This window comes from Cnephaeus nilssonii, assembly GCF_951640355.1.
Source record: "Cnephaeus nilssonii genome assembly, chromosome: 2".
Lineage (NCBI taxonomy): Eukaryota > Metazoa > Chordata > Mammalia > Chiroptera > Vespertilionidae > Cnephaeus > Cnephaeus nilssonii.
In genome coordinates, this window is record NC_137073.1 from 15242851 (window position 1) to 15265947 (window position 23097).

Here is a 23097-nt window from a genome sequence, read left to right on the forward strand (position 1 = left end):
ACAGTCCAGTGACATTTATGTAGGAGGACTGACCATCTTTCTCCCTAAAAACATTTTCAATCCAGGCTGATGGGGTATCTTTCCATGAGAACAGGAGGGAAAATGGGATTAACTCTAATCCTGACCACCAGCCCAGGGTGGGAGAGCCAGAAGGTGGGGAAAGGATTTGATGTACGTGCAACGTGAGGATGGGATTCTTGTGGAGGGGAGAAGGGCCAGAGCTTTGGGGCCAGGACAAAACTGAGAAGGAGGAACCTGGGCCGAGAGGGAGGAAAATGTGAAGTCTGGGGCAGAGGAGCCAGGGGGAGGGCTCTGAGAGGGACCTGGGACCTGGGACCTGGGACCTGGGACCTGGGACCTGGGACCTGGGACCTGGGATGGGGTTGGAGCCAAGTTCAACCCAAGTCGCCAAGAGGCAGGGAGTCCCGAGCACCATCTGATTTCCAGGACAGTTCGGGCGTGTGGTGAGATGGGAGGAAGGACATCCCCATGGGGAGGTGACGACATACCAGCCAGCGAGCAGTGTCCTCCAGTGTCCACAGCACCAACCAGGCCAGGGCTCTCAGAACCATTAGAGCCCCAGAAGACCTTGCCTGCAGATGAGCACAGCCCAGCCCCTTGCTCAGTCAGCACTCAACCTTCACACCTGAGCAGCCCTTTATCATGTGGTCAGGACAGGGGCTGCAGTGCTGACTGCTCCTCTTCACAGATGGATAAGCTGAGGCCCGGGTTGGAGGAGGGAGCTGCTGTCTACCTGGCTCCTTTGGAGAGCTCTGCTCACTCTGGGAGCTTACCTTGAGTTACCAGAGCCGGGGGGGGGGGGGGGGGGGGGGATGGAGAGTCTGCTCTGTCCCAGGCCCTGCCCTCCAAGAGCAGGAAATGCCCAAGGACCCAGGGCACCAGCCCGTGCGCAGAGTGGGGGTGCGTGGGTGGGGCGGTGCTGCAATCAGGGCGACTCAGCCAGTGGAGCCCAGCGTGGCCACAGCTTCCAATGTTCATGAAAAAGTGGACATTCAGATATTTTTCGTTTCAGAACAAGGCACGTAAGATTTACAATGTTAACCATTTTAAGTGTACAGTTCAGTGGCATTACGTATGTTCACGATGTTGTGCCACCATCACCACCTTCATCTCCAGAACTTGTTCATCTTCCCAAACTGAAACTCTGTCCCCATTAAGCACTAACTCCCTCTTTCCCTTCCCCCAGGCCCTGGTAACCTCTCATCTACTTTCTGTCTTCATGAGTTAGATGGCTCTAGGGACCGCCTCCCATAGATGGAATCATACAGGATTTGTTCTTTGTGTCTGGCTCATTTAATGGAGCATAGAGGTCACGAGCTTTGTCGATGTTGTAGCACGTGTTTGTACTTCATTCCTTTTTATGGCTGAATAATATTCAATTGTATGGATGAACCACGTTTTGTTTATCCATTCATCTATCGATGGACCCTTGGGTTGTTCCCACTTTTCGGCTATTCTGAATAATGCTGCTATGAACATGGGTTTACAAATCTCTGTTGTTGTTTGTTTGTTTAAATCCTCACCAGAGGATATGTTTTCATTGATTTTTAGAGAGAGAGGAAGAGGGAGAGAGAGAGGGGGAGAGAGAAACGTCAATTGGTTGCCTCCCAGTATGCACCCTGACCAGGGATCGAACCCACAATCCAGATATGTGCCCTGACCAGGAATTGGACCCCAACCTTTTTGGTGTACAGGATGACGCTCCCACCAAGTGGGTCACCCGGACAGGGCTAGATATCTGTTTGAGCAAGGATTTGGGCAGATACTTGTACACTCAAGTTCACAGCAGCGTTAGTAAAAAATCAGATTATTAAAAAAAAAAAAAAAGATAGATTTGCCCAATTTAGAAAAACAAACAACACTGCAGGTCTAACAAAACGCATTGGGAGGCTGGATCCCACACCTGCTGGCCGTCCTGGTCTCAGAACACACTGCCGGAACCAAGAGGAAAGGGGCTCCTTGAGGCCAAGCAGCTTACCTGGAGTTCAGGGCGGGCTCGACATCATGGAGGACTCACCTTCCCCAAGCAGGGCCAGGGCCCCTTAGCCACTGGGCCTCTCCTTCGCCGAGGCTCAGATCTGCCAGTCCCACCCGCCCGAGCCATTCCCGGGGCTGGAAGGGTCAGTGATGGCGCCCACAACTCTCGCCCCCTCTCCTACAAGTCTCGGTTCAAAAGTGAGCGCTGCACTGGGGTCCTGATTTAAGATTGCAACCCCTACCCCCCACCCCCACCTCCCATCGCCCCCCTATTCCTGTGCTAACCCCCTCCCTGTTTTGGCTTGCCCCCTGAACCTCATCATCTATCAGACTAAATGATGTACTGTGTTGATTCTGTTTCCTCCAGCGTCCCTGCCATGAGGGAGGATCATCCGAGGTTTGTTCACTGCTGCATCTCCAGCTCATAGGGCAGTGCCTGGCACGCAATAGGTGCTCAGTAGGTTTTGGTTGATGATGAATGAATACCCCTGTTCATATCTCTGCCCTGACCCCGGTGCCCACGTCTGCAATGCTGCTGGTGAGTCACTTCTCTGGGTCGAGCACTGCCAGCTGCAGCTGCTGTTTCATGTCAGGCCTCTGCAGGCCTGTCTGTCATCTACACCTTGTTTAGATTCCCCGACGGCCCGGAGACGGCTTGGCAGTGGGTGGCAGGATGGGCAGCCCATCCGCCTCATGCCCAGGTAAAGGGATGCTCAGCCAGGGTGCCTCGTGTGGGTCCAGCAGACGGCGGCCCTTGGTTGAATTCCGGGGTCTCCAGTTCCTGGGAATCACGGAGACGGTCTGGGGCCCTTGCCCAGGACTTGTGCGAGGAAGTCTAAGTCTTCACTGGCTGTTCAGGACTTCCTCTGGCTCCCACAGGCCCTGCTCCTTAGGGCCCTTTTCCTGGCCACCCCGTCTCAAGGACAGAAACATCTTGAGGTACATGCCTGCCTCTTGGGTCACCTGGGCAGTGACCCAGATGTCATGAAAGGTGAGAAAATCTGGAACAAAGAGGAAACTGGGGAGACAGGAGGCTGGAGCACCAGTCCCCAGTGGAAACCTCCAGACTCACCTCTTCTACGCTCGTTTATTCATTCAACAAACATCCGTTGAGGCTTGCCGTGTACCAGGCACTCCCCTAGAATCTGAGGACCCACGGGGAGCTTCCTCACACTGTCCCCACAGCACCCAACTTCAGGGTGGCCCTCCAGAGTCCATGCCTACTGCTACCCTTTTCTGACACTCCCTCCCCCAGGCCCACGGTCTCTGTGCCCACCCCCATAACACCTCACTGTCGTCACCTGTTCACCTGCCTCCCAACCCCAGGGCCATGTGTGTTGCCTGAAGATAGGACCCGTGTCTTATCACCATTGTGTCCCGGTGCCCAGCATAAGGGCTGGCATTCAGCAGGTGCCCAATAAATGTTTGTCGAGTGAGCTGGGGAGGCCAATCACCTCATTTTCAGGAAGGGGGTGGGTTGGGGGAGCCTGAAGGGCATGGCTAGCCATAGGGTGCAGAGGTGGACCCAGAAGAGTGAGCAGGTGAGGAGGGGGGCACCCTCCCCCCACTTAGGAACTATCTGCTTGGCTGCTGAGGGGCCCCATAGAAACCACCCCTAACCGTAGCCGCTCGGGGAGGGTTTTTCCTGCGGCCCCTCCTCCCCCAGTCCTTGAACCCTGGGGGCTGTTCCAGGCTCCTGCGCCCCTTCCACGGCTTGTGTTCGGGGGAGGTGGGACGGGGGCTCGCCCCTGCAGTTTAACCTGAGTTGCCTCCTGCCCCTCAGTGGAAGCAGGCCCAGTAACACACAGCGTGATCCTTTTCAGCACTGACAGTCTCCAGGGGAGGCTGTGTATTGCAGGATCCCAGGACCCTGCCACCACTGAAACCCTCCCAGCGCGAGGAGGTGGCACCCCGGGGGCAGGCTCTGGGTAGAACATGTTGATTCAGCTGGGGTGAGCTGAGGATCTGATGTAGCAGCCCCCAGCCCCCTCCCAGCACCCTGTCCCTCTGCAGCCCAGCCCCAGAGTCACCCAGCACTCACTCCTTCTCCCCATGCCTCTGCAGGGCCACCTTCGACTTACTCTCCGGGCCTCTGTTTCAAGGTCCTCCTTTTCTGGGCAGCCTTCACTGGCCCCCTGAGTGGAGTCAGGTGCCTCCTCTGGGCTCCTGAGGCCCCCACCCCCTCTCACAGATGACCCCTGGTGACAAGTCTCCATCCACTGGGCTGAGGTCCCTCGGCTCCACTGAGTCTAGTCCAGTTGTCTGTCCTCAGGCTCAGGTTTCAAATCCAAGCTCCACCACTCACCAGCTGGGGGCCCTTGGGCAACTCACTAACCTTCCTAAGTGGCCTCAGTTTCCTCATCAGCAGGATGGGATAATAATAAGGGGATCTGAGGATAAAATGAGGTGACGCCTGGTGCGCTAAAAACTGCCAGCTGTTACTGTTATTCGTCTCGCCCCCTGCCCGCTCCGTAGGTGCAGCAAGGGCCCAGCTTGAGGTTTGTTGATGAGCAGAAAGAAGGGACAGAGATGCGGTCTGTTTCAGAGGAGGAAGAAGCCAGCTCCTCTGCTTGGGGTGGGGAGTCAAGAGTGTGGGCACTGAGTCAGGGAAGACCTGCCCTCAGGGTGGGGGTCTCGGATTCAGGAGGGCAGGGCGGGGTCTGAAGGAGGAGGAGGGGGTGGAGCACCTTGGGTCCAACACCTGACCTGGGCTCCTCCAGCAATTGCAGCGCAGTGGCCCTTTGACCCCCGGGGGGGAGGGGCTTCCAGGAGCTCAGGGGTCGGGCAGAGTGAGGGAGACCCTGTCTCCCAGCCCTTTCCAGGCAGCCTCCTAAGTCATCAGCACGGAGCACCTGGCTGGCCCCGCCCACCCAAGCTTCCTGGGAGTGCAGGTGAAGGGTGAGTCCTAGGGCCTCTGTGTGACCGGGCCCACAGGAAGGTCGCCCCAGAACTGGCAGCCACTGGGGGCCTGATTCATGGCTTTCCAGTAAGTGGGTTAACGGGATCCCAGAGCCCCGGGCTGGGCTAGGTCTCCTGGCTGAGTCAGGTCAGCCGGCCCCTGGAGGCAGTAGCCTTACTAAGCCTTTGGGCAATCCCCTTGGCTGGGCCCCTCACCCCCCGGCCCCCCCCAACCCCAGCTCCCCAAAGCCCTGGGGCCTCTCCAAGACCTCATACCTGAGTCTCCTGCTTCTGAGGAGCCAGACCCTGGGTCTGAGCGCCTGCCTTTCCCCACCTGGACCCCCTTCCTTTCAAGCTATGAGAACCTTTCTCTGCACCCCCCAACCCCATAGTCAGTGTCAAGGCCGTGGTCCAGTTTCCCTAGCCTGTCCTCCTGGAGCCGGTGTCCTGAGCCCCAGATCCAGAGCCTGAGTCCATTGGTCCAGTCCAGAGGCAGGGGTCTCAGCTAGAGCCCCCCAGTTCCCGTTAAGGCTTATTTCCTCCTGGCAGCCACACCCCTTCTGGTGACCTACAGCCCCGGGTGGCAGGGACTGAGCCACTCACTGGGGGGACTGGTCGGACAGCATTCCGCCTCCCAGGATAAAACCAGGGGTGACCTGCAGGGAACTCGGAACACTCCTGTGGCCAGCACGGCACCGCGCGCCCGGCCGGGCCCCACCCCCACCGGACATGCTTGTGCCCAGGACCCCCCTAGCCCTGGGTGGGGGCTGCTTCAGGACTTTAACCTCCCTGCTGCTTCTGGCTTCCACCGGTGAGTCCTGCGGCCCTGCTGCCCTCCCTCCCTGCCCCTCCAGGATCACCGCCTCCTCCCTCTACACTCAGCCATCTTCCTTCCAGGGCCGGCCGGAACCCAATCTCCTCCTCGGCTCTCTCCCCTGCCCCCACCTCTCACCCCCCACTCTCCCTCTCTCTCTCTCTCTCTGTTATTTGATTGCTCCATGACTGCTCAAGGATTAAATGAAACACTGCAGGTAGATACTAAGAGGTTTCATATGCTCCATCTCTGGTGGTTATTTTTGACCCAATTCATGATTATCGTTATCTCCCTGTCTCCTATTTCTTTATTTTTAAATTTTTTGTGTTAATCCTCACTGGAGGATATTTTTTCCACTGATTTTTAGAGAAAGTGGGAGAGAGGGAGGGAGGTGCGGGGGTGGGGGGTGGGGGAGAGAGACATTGATGTGAGAGAGGCACATCGATTGGATGTCTCCTGCATGCGTCTGGGCCAGGGATAGGGCAGATACCCAGGTACCTGCCCTTGATAGAGAATCAAACCCCTGACCCTTTGGTGCTTGGGCAGACTCTAACCACCGAACCACACTGGTCAGGGCTCCCTCCCTCCTGTTTCTTCCGTCTTGTGGGCCAGCAGCATCCAGGCCTCGGGCTTGGGGTTGGAGGTGAAGGGAGTCTCCGGTCACTGACTGAGGTCGGAGGGAGGAAGCCCGAGAGGGTCAGATGTGTGCCCGCTCTCCGTGAGAGATGTCCCAGGGGCTAGCTTCTCATCCCCAGCCTGTGGGATGAATCCTGAGCATAAGCTGGAGAAAGCTGACGGGATGTGCAAGGCTCAGCTCACAATGAGAGCATGAGCATTCTGTCCATGATGTCCAGGCTCCAGGCGACGCCCGACCTGGGAAGGCCTGGAGGGGCCTGGGAATGAGAGACTAGGAGGGGTCACTGGGCATGGGGGGAGGTCCACTCCACTGGGCACTGGGGGGCCATTCCACTGGGCACTGGGGGGCCATTCTCTCCACTGGGCACTGGGGGGCCTCCTCTCACAGGGGCCTGACCCTTTCCTTCTCTTGTCCTCAGCCATCCTCAATGCTGCCAACACACCTGGTGAGTGGGAACCGCCCGAGGGGAGGGGGAATGGTGGAAGTCTGAAGGGACGGGCAGTGTCTCTGTGTCTGTCTGTGGGGGCAGGGCAGAAGGAGGCAGACAGGTTGAATTAGAGAGCAGGCAGGAGAGGAGGCCCAGAGGGCAGAGCAGAGACTGGGATGTGGAGGAGAGAGGGCCAAGTACAGCTGGAGTCCGAAGGGCAAATGGCCGAGATGAATAGAGTTGTGGGCAAGGCTGAGAGTGAAGTGGAGGGGAAAGGGAGAAGAGCAGGTCAGGGGAAGAAAGGGCACAGGAGGGGGGACGTGCAGGGCAGAAGGCAGAGGGAGAGGCAGTGAGCACAGGCCTCTGGAGACGGGCAGGTGGAAGGGGCAGAGGACCGTGCTGAGGGGATGACAGAAAACTGGACCCTCCTCCACCAGCCCCTCCGGCCTGTGGGCAGCCGCAGCAGCTGAACCGGATTGTGGGTGGCGAGGACAGCGCCGACGCCGAGTGGCCCTGGATTGTGAGCATCCAGAAGAACGGAACCCACCACTGTGCAGGCTCCCTGCTCACCCGGCGCTGGGTGGTCACCGCCGCCCATTGCTTCAAGGGGTATGACAGCCAGTCTCCTCCGCTTGAGTCCCCGGCTTCCTGCCCCACACCGGGGCTCCTCACACAGCCATGGCTGCCGTCGCTGCTTCAGCCTGGGTCCCTGGGGACGGACCCTGCTCCTTCCCAGAAGGCTCTTGTGCTTTTGTGGGGACTTCCTGTGCATGCTCTTCCCCAAACACCCCTCCCACACCCTTCCTGGCCATCCGCGGTTCCCGCCTGACCCCATCCCCTTCCCTCTTCCTTCCAGCACGCTGAACAAGCCATCCCAGTTCTCTGTGCTGCTGGGCGCCTGGCAGCTGGAGAATCCTGGCCCCAGGTCCCAGGAGGTGGGGATCGCCTGGGCGCTTCCCCACCCTGTGTACTCCTGGAAGGAGGGCTCCCGGGCAGACATCGCCCTGGTGCGCCTCGAGCACTCCATCCAGTTTTCGGAGCGAATCCTGCCCATCTGCCTGCCTGATTCCTCCATCCATCTCCCTCCGAACACCAACTGCTGGATTGCAGGCTGGGGGAGTGTCCACGATGGAGGTGCGTTTCTTCTCCACCATGTGGTTGGGGGCAGATAAGGAGGACACGGACCGAGGGTGGTGGACACTAAGAGACACAGGTGCCATGGCAGCAAAGCTTAGAGGCCAGTGGCATAGCATGACAGACAGACAGACAAAAAAATGGACTACAACCCAAAGATGTGGCACCACGGAAGCCTAGGTAGACAGTTTTCGGTCATTTTTAATTGAAGGCATCTTCTGCTGTGTTCTGAGGCAACAGCAGCCAGATCAACACAGATATTAAGTGATCTAGGAAAGGCCGGAAGGAGGCATGTGTGGGGCCCAGCGGAACGCCGTAAATATGAAAACAGCCCCAAGATTCCAAAATGGGAATGGCATCCCTGGTGGCAGCACGCTGTAATTGCAGGCAAAATTCCCAGGAGGAAATACAGTCTCCATAACTGTAAAATATAATTGCAAACTAAGTTTGGAGGTCTGGAAAGCATCATCTAGAAACACAAAGCAGATGAGATAAGGTAAGAAGCAGTGAAGCAGAAAAAGATAGATGAGAGAGAGAGAAAGAGAGAGACTACGAAAGGACAAAAAAAAAATCAGAAAAATAGGACTTTAACCAGATTCCAGAAGAGTTAAGAGAAAGGACACCATTTCGGGTATCTGGAGATCCCACTGACAGATTTCAGCCAGCCTCCCCATGGTCCTTAGGGGCTTCTGTGAGAACTGGAACTATGGACTGTGGGGGCGAGGGAGGGGTCTACGATTCCGCCCCCCTCCAGGCTGTCAGGAAATTCTTCAGGTTTTCATGACATTCCACTCCGAGTGCTCATTTATTGAAAACTTCCCCTGCAGCAGTCCCCATGCTGGGTAAAGTAGTGCCCGAGACAGGACAAACCTGGACCAGTGGGTCTAACCATCTGTGGGCATCAGAGGTCTTGTTTGACAATCCAGAGCTTACAGCTGCATGCGCACGCTCCCCTTCAGCAGGTCCAGAGGTGGAGCCCTGGGATTCGGGTTTTCCAGAACCACCTTTGGAGAGCCTGACAGAGGGGACCCATTAGCCTTTGAGAAGCGCTGCTAAAGGGAGTGAGGCAACCCGGAGCACTTCCCAGGCCTGACTCTCTCTTCCCCGCTCCCAGTGCCCCTGCCCCACCCTCAGACCCTCCAGAAGCTGAAGGTTCCCATCATCGACTCGGAAATCTGCGGTCGCCTGTACTGGCGGGGAGCTGGGCAGGAAGCCATTACTGAGGACATGTTGTGCGCAGGCTACCTGGAGGGGGAGCGTGATGCGTGTCTGGTGAGCACCCCACCTTCTTCCCTGAGATTCCTCCTGGCTGGCTGGGCCTCTCCCAGGACCAGCTGTGGCCTGCAGTCCCCTAGATGCTTGCAGAGCCGGCCTCCAGGGGGTTCAGTCGCTCACCCATCTGTTCATATACTGGGCACCTCAGGTGTCCAGCCCCGCCTCTCAGGGAGCTGTCACGGGTGGAGGATGGCAGGATAGCGCTCAGTGCCTGGCCTTGGACATTGTAAGGCCTGGTTGCAGTTCCTGCCCTGCTGCCCGAAGTTGCCAACTTGGGCAAGTCATGTCTTCTTTCTGAGCCCCAGTTCCCCATCCGTGTAACAATACCCTCTGCCTCACCGACGAGGGAGGAGGTCTCACACGGGGTGTTTGTCACCAGAAGTGAGCCCAGAAGGCATGTCCTGCCCGGCCCTCCCTGCCTGGGTGGAGTTCGGCTGCCTCGGCCTCCAGGATGGATAAATGCCTCCTCCCCAACACAGGGAACCGCCTGCCGTCCGCTGTGTGGGATCCTGGGCTGGGCCCACCCGCTGCCTTACGTGGGTCCCTAACCTGCCCTCCTCTCCTCCGTAGGGCGACTCCGGAGGCCCCCTGATGTGCCAGGTAGAGGGCTCCTGGCTGCTGGCCGGCATCATCAGCTGGGGCGAGGGCTGTGCGGAGCGCAACCGGCCCGGCGTCTACATCAGCCTGGCCGCGCACCGCTCCTGGGTGCAGAGGATCGTGCAGGGGGTGCAGCTCCGCGGACACGCCTACGGGGGCGAGCCGTCGGGGTTGAGAATCCTCCGGGGACGCCGGGCGGCCCGGGGGCGCCCAGCAGCCTGACCACGTGGTTCCCTCCGCTGTAAATAAGCCATCTACCTCTCGGGGCGCCAGGTCTCCGCGGGGCGACCCCGCCCTCGCCCCGCCCCGCCCCCGGGCTCAGGCTCCACCTCTGGGGCCGGGAGCGCCTTTGTGTATATATGTTAATGATTTTTACAGTTATTTGTAATCCCGCCCGCATATTTTATTTATTCTCCCCCAATTTCAATAAATTATTTATTCCCCAGATCTTGTTTTTCCCCCTTGTATGGGGACCTTGGGAAGCAGGGGTCCCCCTGGGGTTCAACATCCTGACCCCTGACCTTTCATAGAGAGAAGGCAGGAGACCCAGCTCTGCCACAGGAAAGGACCCCCAGGGTTTGGTGGCTGCAGGGCCCTGCCGATTGGGTTCCCCAAACAGGGCTGGCGGGAGAAACCACGCCCCCTGCGCCCAGAGGCCCGTCTCCCGGGTTTGAGCTGAGGCAGCCATGCCTCTCACCCCCAGGGGCTGACTCACCAGTGACTCACAGCCGATCCTGTGACTCCTCCCTGTGGAGGAAGGAGCACAACAATGAGACAGCAGGGCTTTAGGCCCTGCCGCATCTTGGGCTTGAGTCACCTGCCGGCACCCACAGGGGTGGGGTGAGAGCAATGTCCCAAGCCACAGGAGTCGCCTGGCTTCCTGCCCTGGGGAGGCCAGGCTCACACTCTTGTTCCCTTAGGATGCTTTTTTTTTATTTTTAATATTTCATTGATTTTTTACAGAGAGGAAGGGAGAGGGAGAGAGAGTTAGAAACATTGATCAGCTGCCTCCTGCACACCCTCTACTGGGGATGTGCCCGAAACCAAGGTACATGCCCTTGACAGGAATCGAACCTGGGACCCTTCAGTCCACTGAGCCAAACCGGTTAGGGCCCCTTAGGATGCTTTTCCACTGCCCACTCTTCTGCAGCTAGGCCTCCTTCCTCCTGGGCCAGCCCTTTTCCTCCTCCTCTCCCCTCCCCCATATCTGGACCCCTGTCCTAGTCCACCTGGGCTTCCCTGGAATAGTTCATGAAAAGGGCATTCATTCTAAAGCCAAGTCAAGAAAACAACTAGGTCCTGTCATGCTAACAGAGAGGAGTGCCTCTGACCAGAACCAGGCAGTGGAGTGAGTTTTTGAGAGGGGAGTGCAGGTGTTTGTTGGTTGGTTGGTACCCTTTATTGGAAGTACTTTTCTTAAACATTTGTTCCTATTGTTTTGATTACCCTTAGGTTATTACCAGGTCACGTGACATGTTGTGGGGTTGGTTTTATTAAAATCAACAAACAGATGCTACACTGGCCTCCTGCTCACCTGGAAACCAGCCTGGGGAGTGAGTGGGTGGGAGCTGAATCCCAGGACCTCCCCTGTGTGACCTAGTCCTCTCTTTACCTGCCACTCTGGTCTCCTTACCCTCCTCCCTCCCCTTCAGTAAACAGATGAGCTCCTTAAAGTGACATTCTGACAAAAGCCTTCGAGAAAGGGATGCCTAGAAATACCTGCCAGGGTGGAGAAGTTTGCCCCATCAATAGCAGGGTGCTCCCGGGTGAGGTGGCTTTTCTCTGAGTTGGATGATCAGCCTCCAGGAAGCCCCTGAACCTGAGGGCACCTTTCTACCCATCTCAAGGAGCCTGAGACAGGCTGGGCGTGGAGTGGGGAGCAGGTGCTCCGAAGTGTGACAGGATTCCCCATGACTCCCCCTTCCCAATCGGGACGGGGGTCCAGGCGGTGGAAATGCAGTCAGCCCCGCCCTGGCAGGGTCCATACCACAGAGGAGCGAGCCCCTTGGGCCCAGGAACAGGCCCCAAATCCAGGCCACTCTCGGTGGGAAGGCCTCACTGCTTTGGCTCCACAGACGCCACCTGCCTCTGGAAGCTGCAGACAAGGCCCTTGGGCCTGCTCAGCTGTTCCCTCCAGGAGAAGTCTCCTCCAGTGGGAATAGGGCCCGTATGCCCATCCAGGCAGATGCCTCCACTCACATTTGGCCTCCCACAATGAACAGCCCTTTACAGAGGCCTTCTTACCTTCCCAAGGGCAGGGGTGGAGACACCACAGTGACAAATGTCATGACAGCAGAAGCTGACTTAGCTGCAGGCTGTGAGGTCTGGCTATTGCTCCTTCACAGGCTCCTTCGTCAGGTCTTTAACCATCGAGGAGACTTTCCCTCCCCAGCCTGGGGCTCTGCATCCAGAACAGTGTGGAAAAGCACATTTAATCCCAGAACATTCCCCTAGGTGGCAGACTTCTTTGGTTGGCTCAGCCAACACCCCTTCCGACCCCCATCCTTTGCTTCCTCCACCTTAGAGACTGGAAAAGCTAAATACTTCTACAATCTCTGGCAAGGTCACCAGTGCCTATGGGACTGAGTGTTGGCCAATGAGATGAAAGCAGATTTCTGATGGGTGGTTTCTTGGGAAGCTGTTTTTTTCCTGATCAAAGGGACATTAGCCTTTCCCACCTTCCTCCTCCTTCTAGATTTGAATGCAGGAGAAGAAGCCAAACTTAAGAGGCTGCATACTGTATGATTCCATTTATATGACATTGTGGAAAAGGCAAAACTGTAGGGACAGAGAGCAGATGGGTCATTGCCAGGGTTTGGGATGGGGGAAGGATTGACCACAAAGGGGCAAGGGGGATTTTGTTTTATAGTGATGGAAGCGGCTCTTTATCACTATACACTAAAAATGGTGAATTTTACTGTATGTAAACTACTGATTTTTAAAAAACCAACAACAAAAATGTGGAATCCTCCTTGACTCTTCTCTTTCTCTAAATACAAACCATCAGCAAATCCTATTGGTTCTATTCTATCTTCCAATTCTGTGCAAAAATGCCTTCTTCTTTTCACGCTGGCCCAAGCCACTCCCCTCTTTCTCCTGGGTTTCTATAACAGCCTCCTACCCGGTCCCCCTGCTTCTGTTGTTGCTCCTCCCAGTCCATTCTCAGCACAGCAGCCAGAGGGGTTCTCTTAAAACCCAAGTCATATCATGTCATTCTTCTATTCAAAACCCTCTGATGACTCCTTACTTTACTTAGAGGAAATGACATAACCTCTCTGGCCTTCCTTCTTACCTCTCCTCTCCTTGCGGCCTGTGCTCCAGCCACTTTGGCTTCCAGCTGTCTTGTGGAACACAATAGGCATGCTCCTGCCCCAGGGCCTTTGCACTGCAGCTTCCTCTTCTCCCACATGACTGCATGGCTCACTCCCTCACTTCCTACAGGTCTCTGTCAAATATGACCATGTCACCATCCTGTTTACAAGAGTGGTGTTCCCCTCCCACATTGCTTCTTTCCTTGCTTTCTCTTTTTCCAGGACATTGATTACTATGCCACACACTACATATTTCACTTGTTCTTTGTGTATTGTCCCTGCCCAAACACACACAACTAGGAGATAAGCCTCTGTTCCTGCGTTTGTCATATTCTGTTTTACTGTTTACTAGACTATCTTACCCAAGAAATATTTTGAGTTCATTAGAGGTTACACCTTTATTTTATCCACCTTGGTACAGTCAGTGTCCAGAAAAAGGGGCCTGGCAAAATAGCAGATGTTATAAATGCTTCATGAGTCAATGGTAAGGAGTTTGATCTATTTCATCAGTATGGTGGGCAATGTAGACATATCTGCTTTTGTTTCTCTAATGAATCACTCAAGCACCACATTCTCTTATTAGCAGAATTTCATTCTCTATTGGTGCTGCCCCACTCTCTCCACGAATTGTCCAAGAATCCTAGGGGTTTATTTGGTCCAAAGAGACTAATTCTATGAGAATTGGAAAGTCCAGCAATCCTCCAATTTAGTTCCAATTCTTGGGTCAAGGTCAAGTGGTGATGCTGATGAACAGTGATCCCCCACAGTCTGAGAGACCAACCCCCACCTCCACTCTCATGCCCTGGTGACGCTCTTGCTCATCTCATTCACTGCCAGCCTTGTACTGGTGTCCTACATGTGCGACCTTGGGTTGCAGGTCTTGAAGGTCATACACACAGGCCCAGTCATCGTTCCCCAGAGCAGAGTGCCTCAGTGGCCTTGTCCAAAGGGCTTCTAACTTCACCCATATGCTGTGCGTGATGCCTCAGGTACTTGTGTTTGTTAGGTCTGATCAAATAATTGGATTTATATCCCCTCCCCTGGGGACTGACCTTTAGAACACTTCACAACCGACATTCCCTTTCTCTTAGACCATATTCCACTTGCTAAGACCACATTCCACCTGCTAAAACCACATTCCACTTGCTAAGACATTGTCTTTCCCCTCCGGAATTTCCCGGGATCCAGATCTGCCCAGAGAGTTCCCTGCCAGAAAAGCCCACCTAGAGTCTTTTAAAACCTCTGACTCCCCATCCCTGGGTGCTGATGCCATTTTGGGGCTCAGCCCATCTGATCTCCAGATGACCTAATCCTAATATATAAAAGGCCAGGGTTGTAACCACTGAAGCCTGACAAATCCAGAAGTCCTTCAGTCAGCGCTGGGTTGCCATGGCGACCCAGCACTGACTGCCCTGCTACAGCCTGGTGACCCAGCACTGACTGCCTAGGGGGCTGAGACCCAGAGAGAGAGGCAGGGTCTGATCCGAAGCCTCAATGGCAACTATTGATCAGTACTTGCCTCTCTCTTTCTCTCCCTCTTTCTTTCCGAGCTTCGCCAGCAGCTGGGCTTTTCTTTCTCTCCTGGCCTCTTCAGGGGCTGCTGTTCAGCCCTGCCTCTCTGATCAGACCCAGAGATAGGCCCAGAGATGCTAACTGGCATAGGAACTGACCAATCAGAACCAAATGTGGGTGCTGTGAAGAACAAATGGCTGCCTAGGAGGCGGAGCTTTTGACATTGATTGGCATAGGAACCGACCAATCAGAACCAAATCTGGGTGCTGTGAAGAACCAATGGTTGCCTATGAGGCGGAACTTTTGACATTGATTGCATAGAAACCGACCAATCAGAACCAAATTGGCCAGCAGAGGAGGGCAGTTGGGGGTGAGATCAGGCCTGCAGGGGAGGGCAGTTGGGGGCAACCAGGCTGGCAGGGGAGGGCAGTTAGGGGTGATCAGGCAGGCAGGCAGAGGCAGTTAGGGGCGTTCAGGCAGGTAGGCAGGTGAGCAGTTAGGAGCCAACAGTCTCAGATTGGCAGTCATACATCCCTCTAGGGGTCCCCAATTGGAGAGGGTTCAGGCTAGGTTGAGGGAACCCAAATTGTGAGAGGAATGTCCCAGATTGGAAAGGTTGCAGCCTGGGCTGAGGGATACCCCCCACCCCCAATGCATGAATTTCGTGCACCGGGCCTCTAGTACATTTATAATTTCGTACCACTTTGGCCTCGTGAGTTCCTCCTTCGGTGACCCTAACATTTGGTGCCAAAATTCCAGGAGGGTCCATGGACAAGGGGAGTCATCGCCCCAACTTCAGTCACCCCGAGTTTGCTACTCAGAGAACAGTAGACAGCAGCAGCTCGTCCTGGGCTTACCTCTGAATCCTACTCGGGTGACTCAGTCACCTGCCTCAACTAGACCTTCCTCATGAGCCAGCCAAGGAAGACACCTGATCAATCAGGAACCTCTCCTTCTCCACTGCTGACCCTCCATCCCACACCAGCCAATCTTCTCTAGGTGAGTGATTCTACAATTTCCCTTGTCTCGAGTGTTCCGCCCACTTACTCTCACTGACTTCTCGAAACTACTCTCATCTTGAAAGTCCTAGCACTAGGCCAGAAGACTCCTCAGCTGTTCAGCTTCGGGTCCTTCTGGAATGGGGATGCCCAGTGCGGAGAGTTGCCCCTCGTTTCTCATGGTGATTTGTTTAGCAGTGGGGACGCCTGCCCTAAACAGTCACCTTTGGACTTGTGATCTGTCACTCACAGACCTTGTGAGCCCACACTTATTCACCTTATCAAGGGGAACACTCCCTCCATACCCACTAAAATGACCCCCCTTGGTTGTGTTCTTAAAAATTTTGATCACCTTAGACTCAGGGTAAAGATCAGGCCCAAGCGCCTCATTTTCTTTTGTAACATTCTTTGGCCACAATATAAACTAGATAATGAGTCTCAATGGCCTGAAAACAGCACTTTCCATTTTGACATTGTGTGATTTACACAAAACATCATACCCCTAGCTTCTGATTCTGAATCTACTTTTGACCCAGCAGACCACCTGGGCTGAGGGAACCTCCAACCCCCTTATGTGCCCCCTCCCTCACCTGCAGTAGATTCCCCAAACCCAGATCTAACCAGCAGCCACCTTCTCCAAGGGCCCCTGAGAGCCCAAATCCTGAGAAGCCGAGCTCTGATACAGCCTTTCCCCACCTAACTCTCCCTCTCGGGCGCCTTCCTCAGCAGCCGCTTCTGTTCCCGCGCCCATTGTACCCCTGAGGGAGGGAGCAGGAACTGACCTCCTTTTCCTTTGCCACTGACCCGACCACTTTTATGGAGGAATTTGAGTGCCTGACCCAGTCCGATGACGGGACCTGGCAGGACATCTATGTCCTCCGTCCTCCTCTCTAACCCCAGAGGAGAAGGAGTGCCTCTGGCTAGCAGCTCAGGACCATGCCGAGGCCCCTGTAGACAGGATGCAGTGGCCAACCCGGCTGGGGCTGACGCGATCCCTGAACTTATCGGAGATGGGACTATCTGGTTAATTCTCGGGTGCAGGCTCCGTAGCCATACGATCACCTGTCTCATTGCTGGACTCAAAAAGGCTTCCCCTAAGGTCGTCAACTCTGACAAACTGAATGAATCGCTCAGGGCCTCTTCCTCTCCCACATCAGGGAGGCCTTGCAGAAATTTACCACCTTAGACCCCACTTCCCCAGAGGGAACCCTTCTTCTGAACACCCATTTTATATTCCAAGTAGCCCCCGACATATACCGTAAACTTAGAAAAATAGATACAGGTCCACAAACCCCTCAAAAAGACTTAGTTAATCTGGCCTTTAAGGTCCTTAATAATAGAGACAAGGAGACCCAAATCCAAAAACAAAAGCGAGATCAGGCCAAGGCTGAGGCCCAGAGGGAGGCCTTTCAGCTCCTAGCCCCTGCTCTCACGAACCCCCAAGTGCTAGTCCTCCAACCAAGGGTAAGTCAGGGGCTAAGCCTCCTCCGGGCCCATGCTTCTAATGCAAGAGAGAGAGAGAGAAAGAGAGAGAAACAAAAATGATGAAAAAGAATCATTGGGCCAAGTCCTGCCCAAACCTGAGACCCCCACCTGGGCCCTGTCCCAGGTGTGGAAGAGAAGGCCACTGGAAATCAGACTGTTGTCTGACCCCTCCAGGTCTACCTCAGTCAGTCCAGGAAGGCCGCCCTCTGGATCCGGTTTGGAGCTTCCAGACCTCCTGGGACTGGCCACTGAAGACTGAAGCTGCCCAGGTCCTGACAAGGCCCCACAGACTTACATCACCAGGACAGAGCCTCCAGTAACAATTGTGGTGGCAGGTAAGCCAACCTCCTTTATTTATTTATTTATTTTATTATTATTATTATTTTAAATATATTTTATTGATTTTTTACAGAGAGGAAGAGAGAGGGATAGAGAGTTAGAAACATCGATGAGAGAGAAACATCGATCAGCTGCCTCCTGCACACCCCCCACTGGGGATGTGCCCGCAACCAAGGTACCTGCCCTTGACCGGAATCGAACCAGGGACCCTTGAGTCCGCAGACCGACGCTCTATCCACTGAGCCAAACCGGTTTTGGCAACCTCCTTTTTTTAAAAAAAATATTTTTATTGATTTCAGAGATGAAGGGAGAGAGAGAGAGAGAGAGAGAGAGAGAGAGAGAGAGAGAGAAAGAGAGAGAAACAAAAATGATGAAAAAGAATCATTGAACCGCTGTCTCCTGCACATCCCCCTGGGGATCGAGTCTGAAACCCAGGCTTGTGCCCTGATCAGGAATCGAACCGTGACCTTCTGATTCATAGGTCAACACTTAACCATTGAGACCCACTGGCCGGGCAAGAACAACTTTCTTTACTACAAAACTGCAAACACTTAACCGTCCAGCTAGTATCAGAAGCAGAACTCATTATCACCCAAACCTTAGCATGTTATCTCTAAGGAAAAACGTAGCGTTCTTAAATCCAAGCGGCTGGAGGCCTGGAAACTGCTGCAGGGCTGGCTCCCTGCTTCCCCTGCCTTTTCTCCAGCCGCATAGGCCTGTGCATAATTTCCCAAAGTCTTCGGTAACTTAAAAGCTTTGGAGCATTGCTGGGCTAAGTCATAAACATCTAAATATTTTTTAAAATATATTTTTATTGATTTCAGAGAGGAAGGGAGAGGGAGAGAGATTTAGAAACATCAATGATGAGAGAGAATCATTGATCTGTTGCCTCCTGCACGCCCCACACTGGGGAATGAATGAGCCCACAACCTGGGCATATGTCCTGGCTGGGAATTGAACCATGACCTCCTGGTTCATAGGTCAATGCTCAACCACTGAGCCACACCGGCGGGGCAAGAGTGTGTTTATTTATTTATTTTTAATATTTTTTTTTTATTGATTTCAGAGAGGAAAGGAAAGGAAGAGAGAAATAGAAACATCAATGATGAGAGAGAATCATTTTTTTTGTTTTATTTATTTATTTATTTATTTATTTATTTTTAAAAATATATTTTATTGATTTTTTACAGAGAGGAAGGGAGAGGGATAGAGAGCTAGAAACATCGATGCGAGAGAAACATAGACCAGCTGCCTCCTGCACACCCCCTACCGGGGATGTGCCCACAACCAAGGTACATGCCCTTGACCGGAATCGAACCTGGGACGCTTCAGTCCGCAGGCCAATGCTCTCTCCACTGAGCCAAACCGGTTTCGGCAAGAGAGAAAATCATTGATCGGCTGCCTCCTGCACGCCCCACAATGGGATCAAGCCCGCAACCCCGGGCATGTGCCCTTGACTGGAAATGAACCCGGGACCCTTCAGTCCGCAGGCTGATGCCCTATCCACTAAGCCAAACTGGCTAGGGCTAGAGGTGGTTATTTCTGAATGGGTAGAAAGGTTTGTGAAAGTTGTAGAAAAGTTTGTCCAGTGAGTCAGGACCTGATCACCCCTGACATCGAAGGGACCCCTTCTCTCCTAGTAAGCAAAAGCCCAGGCTCTCCCCTGTGGCTTAAGTTCTTAGGTTGGAGCCTAGACTTTCTGTATCTCCACTGCTCATTCACAGTCCTTGGCACTATCATTGAAAGCCTCAACAGGTCTTCCTGCTTGGTATTTAGGAACCTCTCTCCCCTTTTCTAGCCTTCTTAAAAGTCATACACTGCAAAGGACACCGAGTCAGGATTGATCCTATAATACAGGGAAATAACAAAACAGACCAGGAGGCAAGGCAGCGCTCAGAGGAAGCCTCTGTCTCCTCAGCTCTTAGCTATACCCCCATCTTCTACCCTAATACACTCCAGAGGAACTTCAGTCCCTCTTAGCTCTTGGGGCTATTTAGGAAGATCCATGGTTAAAATTTCAGGGAAAATATATCCTTCCCCAGGGACAGGCCCGTGATATCTTACGGGCTATTCACAATTCCCTACATATAGGATTCAGACCACTTTTACAACTCCTAAAACCCCTCATCGCATAGCCTAGCCTAGCCTCCCTCCTGCAAGACATCACTAAAACCTGTTCTGCTTGTTACTCAGTGTCTCCCCAAGGACAGGTTAGACCTCCTTCTTTGCCCACTCATCAGGCAAGAGGCCAAATCCCTGGATAAGGTTGGCAAATTGTCTTCTCTCACATGCCCCCTAGTAAAAGAACCAAAGATCTATTAACCCCAGTAGATACCTTCTCAGGCTAGAAGCACTCCCCATGTCTGAAAAGTCCTCCGAGGTCACACAAAATCTCATTCAGTATATCATTCCCAGATTCGGCCTCCCCACCTCATTACAATCAGATAATGGACCTGCTTTCATGTCTCAAATAACTCCACCGGCCTCCTCTACTCTGAACATCCAGTGAACGTACACACCCTCTACCGGCCAGCCCCAATCTTCAGGCAAGGTAGAAAAGGCGAATTCCTTAAGTCTCACCTAACTAAATTAAATCTCAAAACTAAAGAACCCCAATGGGGAAAAAACAAAACAAAAACAAAACTAAAACACAAACTAAAGAACCCCAATGGGGAAAAAACAAAACAAAACCAAAACCAAAAAAACCCACTAAAGAACCCTGGACTACTCTCTAACTCTAGCCCTTATGCACATCAGGGCAACACCCCCACCCCTGCACCCTCCTTTCTTAGTCCCTTTGAACTCATATATGGACGACCCTTCTTATTAGGAAATTTCCCTTCCTCAGAGACCTCTTGAGGAGACTATGTCCCCATTTAAAATCTCGTCTGACAGTTACCGAGAGAACATGCTGGCCAGGTCGCCCCTTGACCTTTTATGGAGACATCCCCCTACTCCTCTACAGCCAGGGGACTGGGTCCTCCTAAAGGCAATCCATCCACTAAATAATTTACAGCCCCGATGGCAAGGCCCTTATCAGGTACCTCTAACAACCCCAACTGCAGCTAACCTGTCGGGGCATACCTCATGGTTCCCCTTTCCACATTAAAACCCGTCCCTGGAACGCCACCCTCGCCACCATCGGGTGATCTGGAGACACCTAAGTATCTCCGCCACCAGATCGGGCCCATCAGACTCCGCCTTACCCGCATCCCAGAAGAAGAGGACGAATGGGTGAGCACCCCTGCAGATGCCCCCTGTGTATTGCCCTACCAACCCCAACTTCCCTGAAAGCCCACCTCTTCCCAATACAAATCCTCTAGGTCCTAGTTACTGCCCCCCTCGCCCTTCGCAGCGGGATTCTCACCTTTCTATGGGACTCCCTTCTAAGGGGACTTCAATTACCCATGGGACGAATTTCCTTCTATCTAGGTCCCAAGCATACCCTTTCCCTCCCCCTGGGACAATCCCGACCCTGGAAGTGGGGATTGGCTCTTTTCTCATCCTATTCCAACCCTCCCCTCCTACTCCCATAAGGGACTTTCTCACCTCCACTCATCTGGAACAAACACTTAACCCTACCCATTTCCTCCTAAACCAGACCAATCCAAACTGAGCCAGGAACTGCTAGTCTGCCTTTCCCTCTCCTCTTCAGTGTACACCACCATCTCTATACCAATCAAGAGACAGAATCAGGCAAAAATCACTCCAGCTTATAAAAAGGAAAAGGGAACTATATTCCTCGAAAAGGCAGACACCCTTCTAGGTAATTATCCTACAGCCCAAGCAAATCAAGCCTCCCTTTATTTTCCGTACTTATATTCAATCTCTTACTAAGGTAGCTCCTTCCTCCATCCCGGTCACAGGGCAATATAACAATAGGCCATCTCCCATCATCAACTTGCAACACCACAGTTAACCTAGAACTACCGAACAGCCATTGGTCCCAAGGGTTGACTACCAGGTCTCCCTGGAAGCCAATGGTTAGCTCCTATAGCCAGTCCGTTTTACTTCTTATCTAACCATCCAGGCCCACAGCTTCAACTGCTCCTTTCCTTCCCTTTTCGATTTTCCCTTGGATAACAGCCCATTCTGGCATTCCCACCCACTTTCTCTGCAATAGACTCTCAACCACTCATCAGTTACCTCTTATTGGTAGCATCATGGCGACTACCCTCTTGGTTTGGAGTGAGGAACAGGGAAAAGGAATCTCATACCTATTAGTCCACTTCTTCTCTCCATACCTTTCAGCTTGTCTCCATAATCAGGGATTTTTCTCCCTGTGTGGGGAAAACACGTACATCTGCCTCCCGACTGGACAGAAACCTATACTCTCCTCTCCTCTCACCCAGTGTAGGTGTAGCCCCCAATAATCAGTCTTTACCTGTCCCCGTAACTCATCAATGCAACACAAAAGAGGAATCCAGATAACCCCTCTCCGCGTAACCCTCAGCATCACAGCAGGTGTTAGGACTGGCATAGGCGGCTTAACCACTGTTCTATCATATTTTGAAATCCTGTCTCAAGACCTACAAGAAAGCCTAGAGACATTGCCAAAAGTTTAGTTTAAAATCAGGATCAGATAGACTCATTAGCAGCTGTCACCCTCCAAAATCCGAGAGGACTAGACCTCCTACCTGCGGAGAAAGGGGATCTATGCCTCTTTCTGGAGGAAGAATGTTGTTTTTATGTCAATCAGTCTGGCCTAGTCAGGGATGCTGCCCAACAATTAACAGAAAGATTAGAGAACGTCAATCAAATTCATGGATCTACTAGCAAAAGAAGATAAATTGGTATACCTGGTTACTTCCCTTCATAGGACCATTAACATTCCTATTCCTCATTCTCATTTTTGGCCCATGTATTCTGCGCCATTTTTCATCTTTCCTTCAGGACCACTTTCGAGCCTTCACCGACCAGTCTCTCGGGGAAATCATGCTGCTGCAACCCCTCACTCCAACCATGAGGCATCTATACAGAGTTCCAGCTGACTACAATCAAAGCCCATCTCCCTATGATCTTGACATCTCCCCTCAGCAGGAAGCCATAAAACAAAAAGGCTGGAATGTTAGGTCTGATCAAATAATTGAATCCATTGCCCCTCCCCTGGAAACTTACCTTAGACCACTTCACAACCAACATTCCCTTTCACTTAGACGACATTCCAATGGCTAAGACCATTATCTTTCCCCTCCGGACTTTCCCAGGATCCGTATCCGCCCAGAGAGTTCCCCACTGAAAAAGCCCTCCTAGAATCCTTTAAAACCTCTGACTCCCCATCCCTGGGTGCTGATGCCATTTTGAGGCTAAGCCCATCTGGTTTCCAGATGACCTAATACATTTATAATCCTGTATCACTTTTGGCCTCGTGCAGTCCTCCTTCAGCGATACTAACAGTGTTGACCCTGGATCACTTGGAGTTTACTTCCTGTTAACGGACGCAGGGGAACTATCCCAATTTATCAGGGAAATACCAATAATATCAAACCTCTCTAAATTTGACTTTCAACTATTTTATGTTTTATTCACCAGTGGATTTTACACCCATTTTTTGTTGTTGTTGTTTTCTTCTTCCCATTGGTAGATTTTGCATTAATCCTTTTAGTTGCTTTAAGTTTCCCGTGTGTGAGTAACATCTTTTAAATTTCCTGTTCTGTGATGATATGACTCCA

General features: G+C 53.1%; 1 protein-coding gene across 1 annotated transcript; it reads left to right on the top strand.

Annotated features, from left to right (window-relative positions):
* Positions 1-5547: 5547 nt before the first annotated feature.
* On the top strand, positions 5548-10227 carry LOC307113865 (brain-specific serine protease 4-like). The gene is made up of 6 exons (XM_079795844.1): positions 5548-5707; positions 6766-6792; positions 7212-7383; positions 7631-7908; positions 9023-9180; positions 9754-10227. The coding sequence occupies exons 1-6, from the start codon at positions 5626-5628 to the stop codon at positions 10000-10002; spliced, it is 966 nt and encodes a 321-aa protein (XP_079651970.1). The 5' UTR covers positions 5548-5625; the 3' UTR covers positions 10003-10227.
* Positions 10228-23097: the final 12870 nt, after the last annotated feature.

Coding starts and splice junctions, on each gene's coding strand:
- LOC307113865 (XM_079795844.1), top strand. CDS start 5,626: ATGCTTGTGCCCAGGACCCCCCTAGCCCTGGGTGGGGGCTGCTTCAGG. Junction 5,708..6,765: donor GCTGCTTCTGGCTTCCACCG/GTGAGTCCTGCG, acceptor TCTTGTCCTCAG/CCATCCTCAATGCTGCCAAC. Junction 6,793..7,211: donor CAATGCTGCCAACACACCTG/GTGAGTGGGAAC, acceptor CTCCTCCACCAG/CCCCTCCGGCCTGTGGGCAG.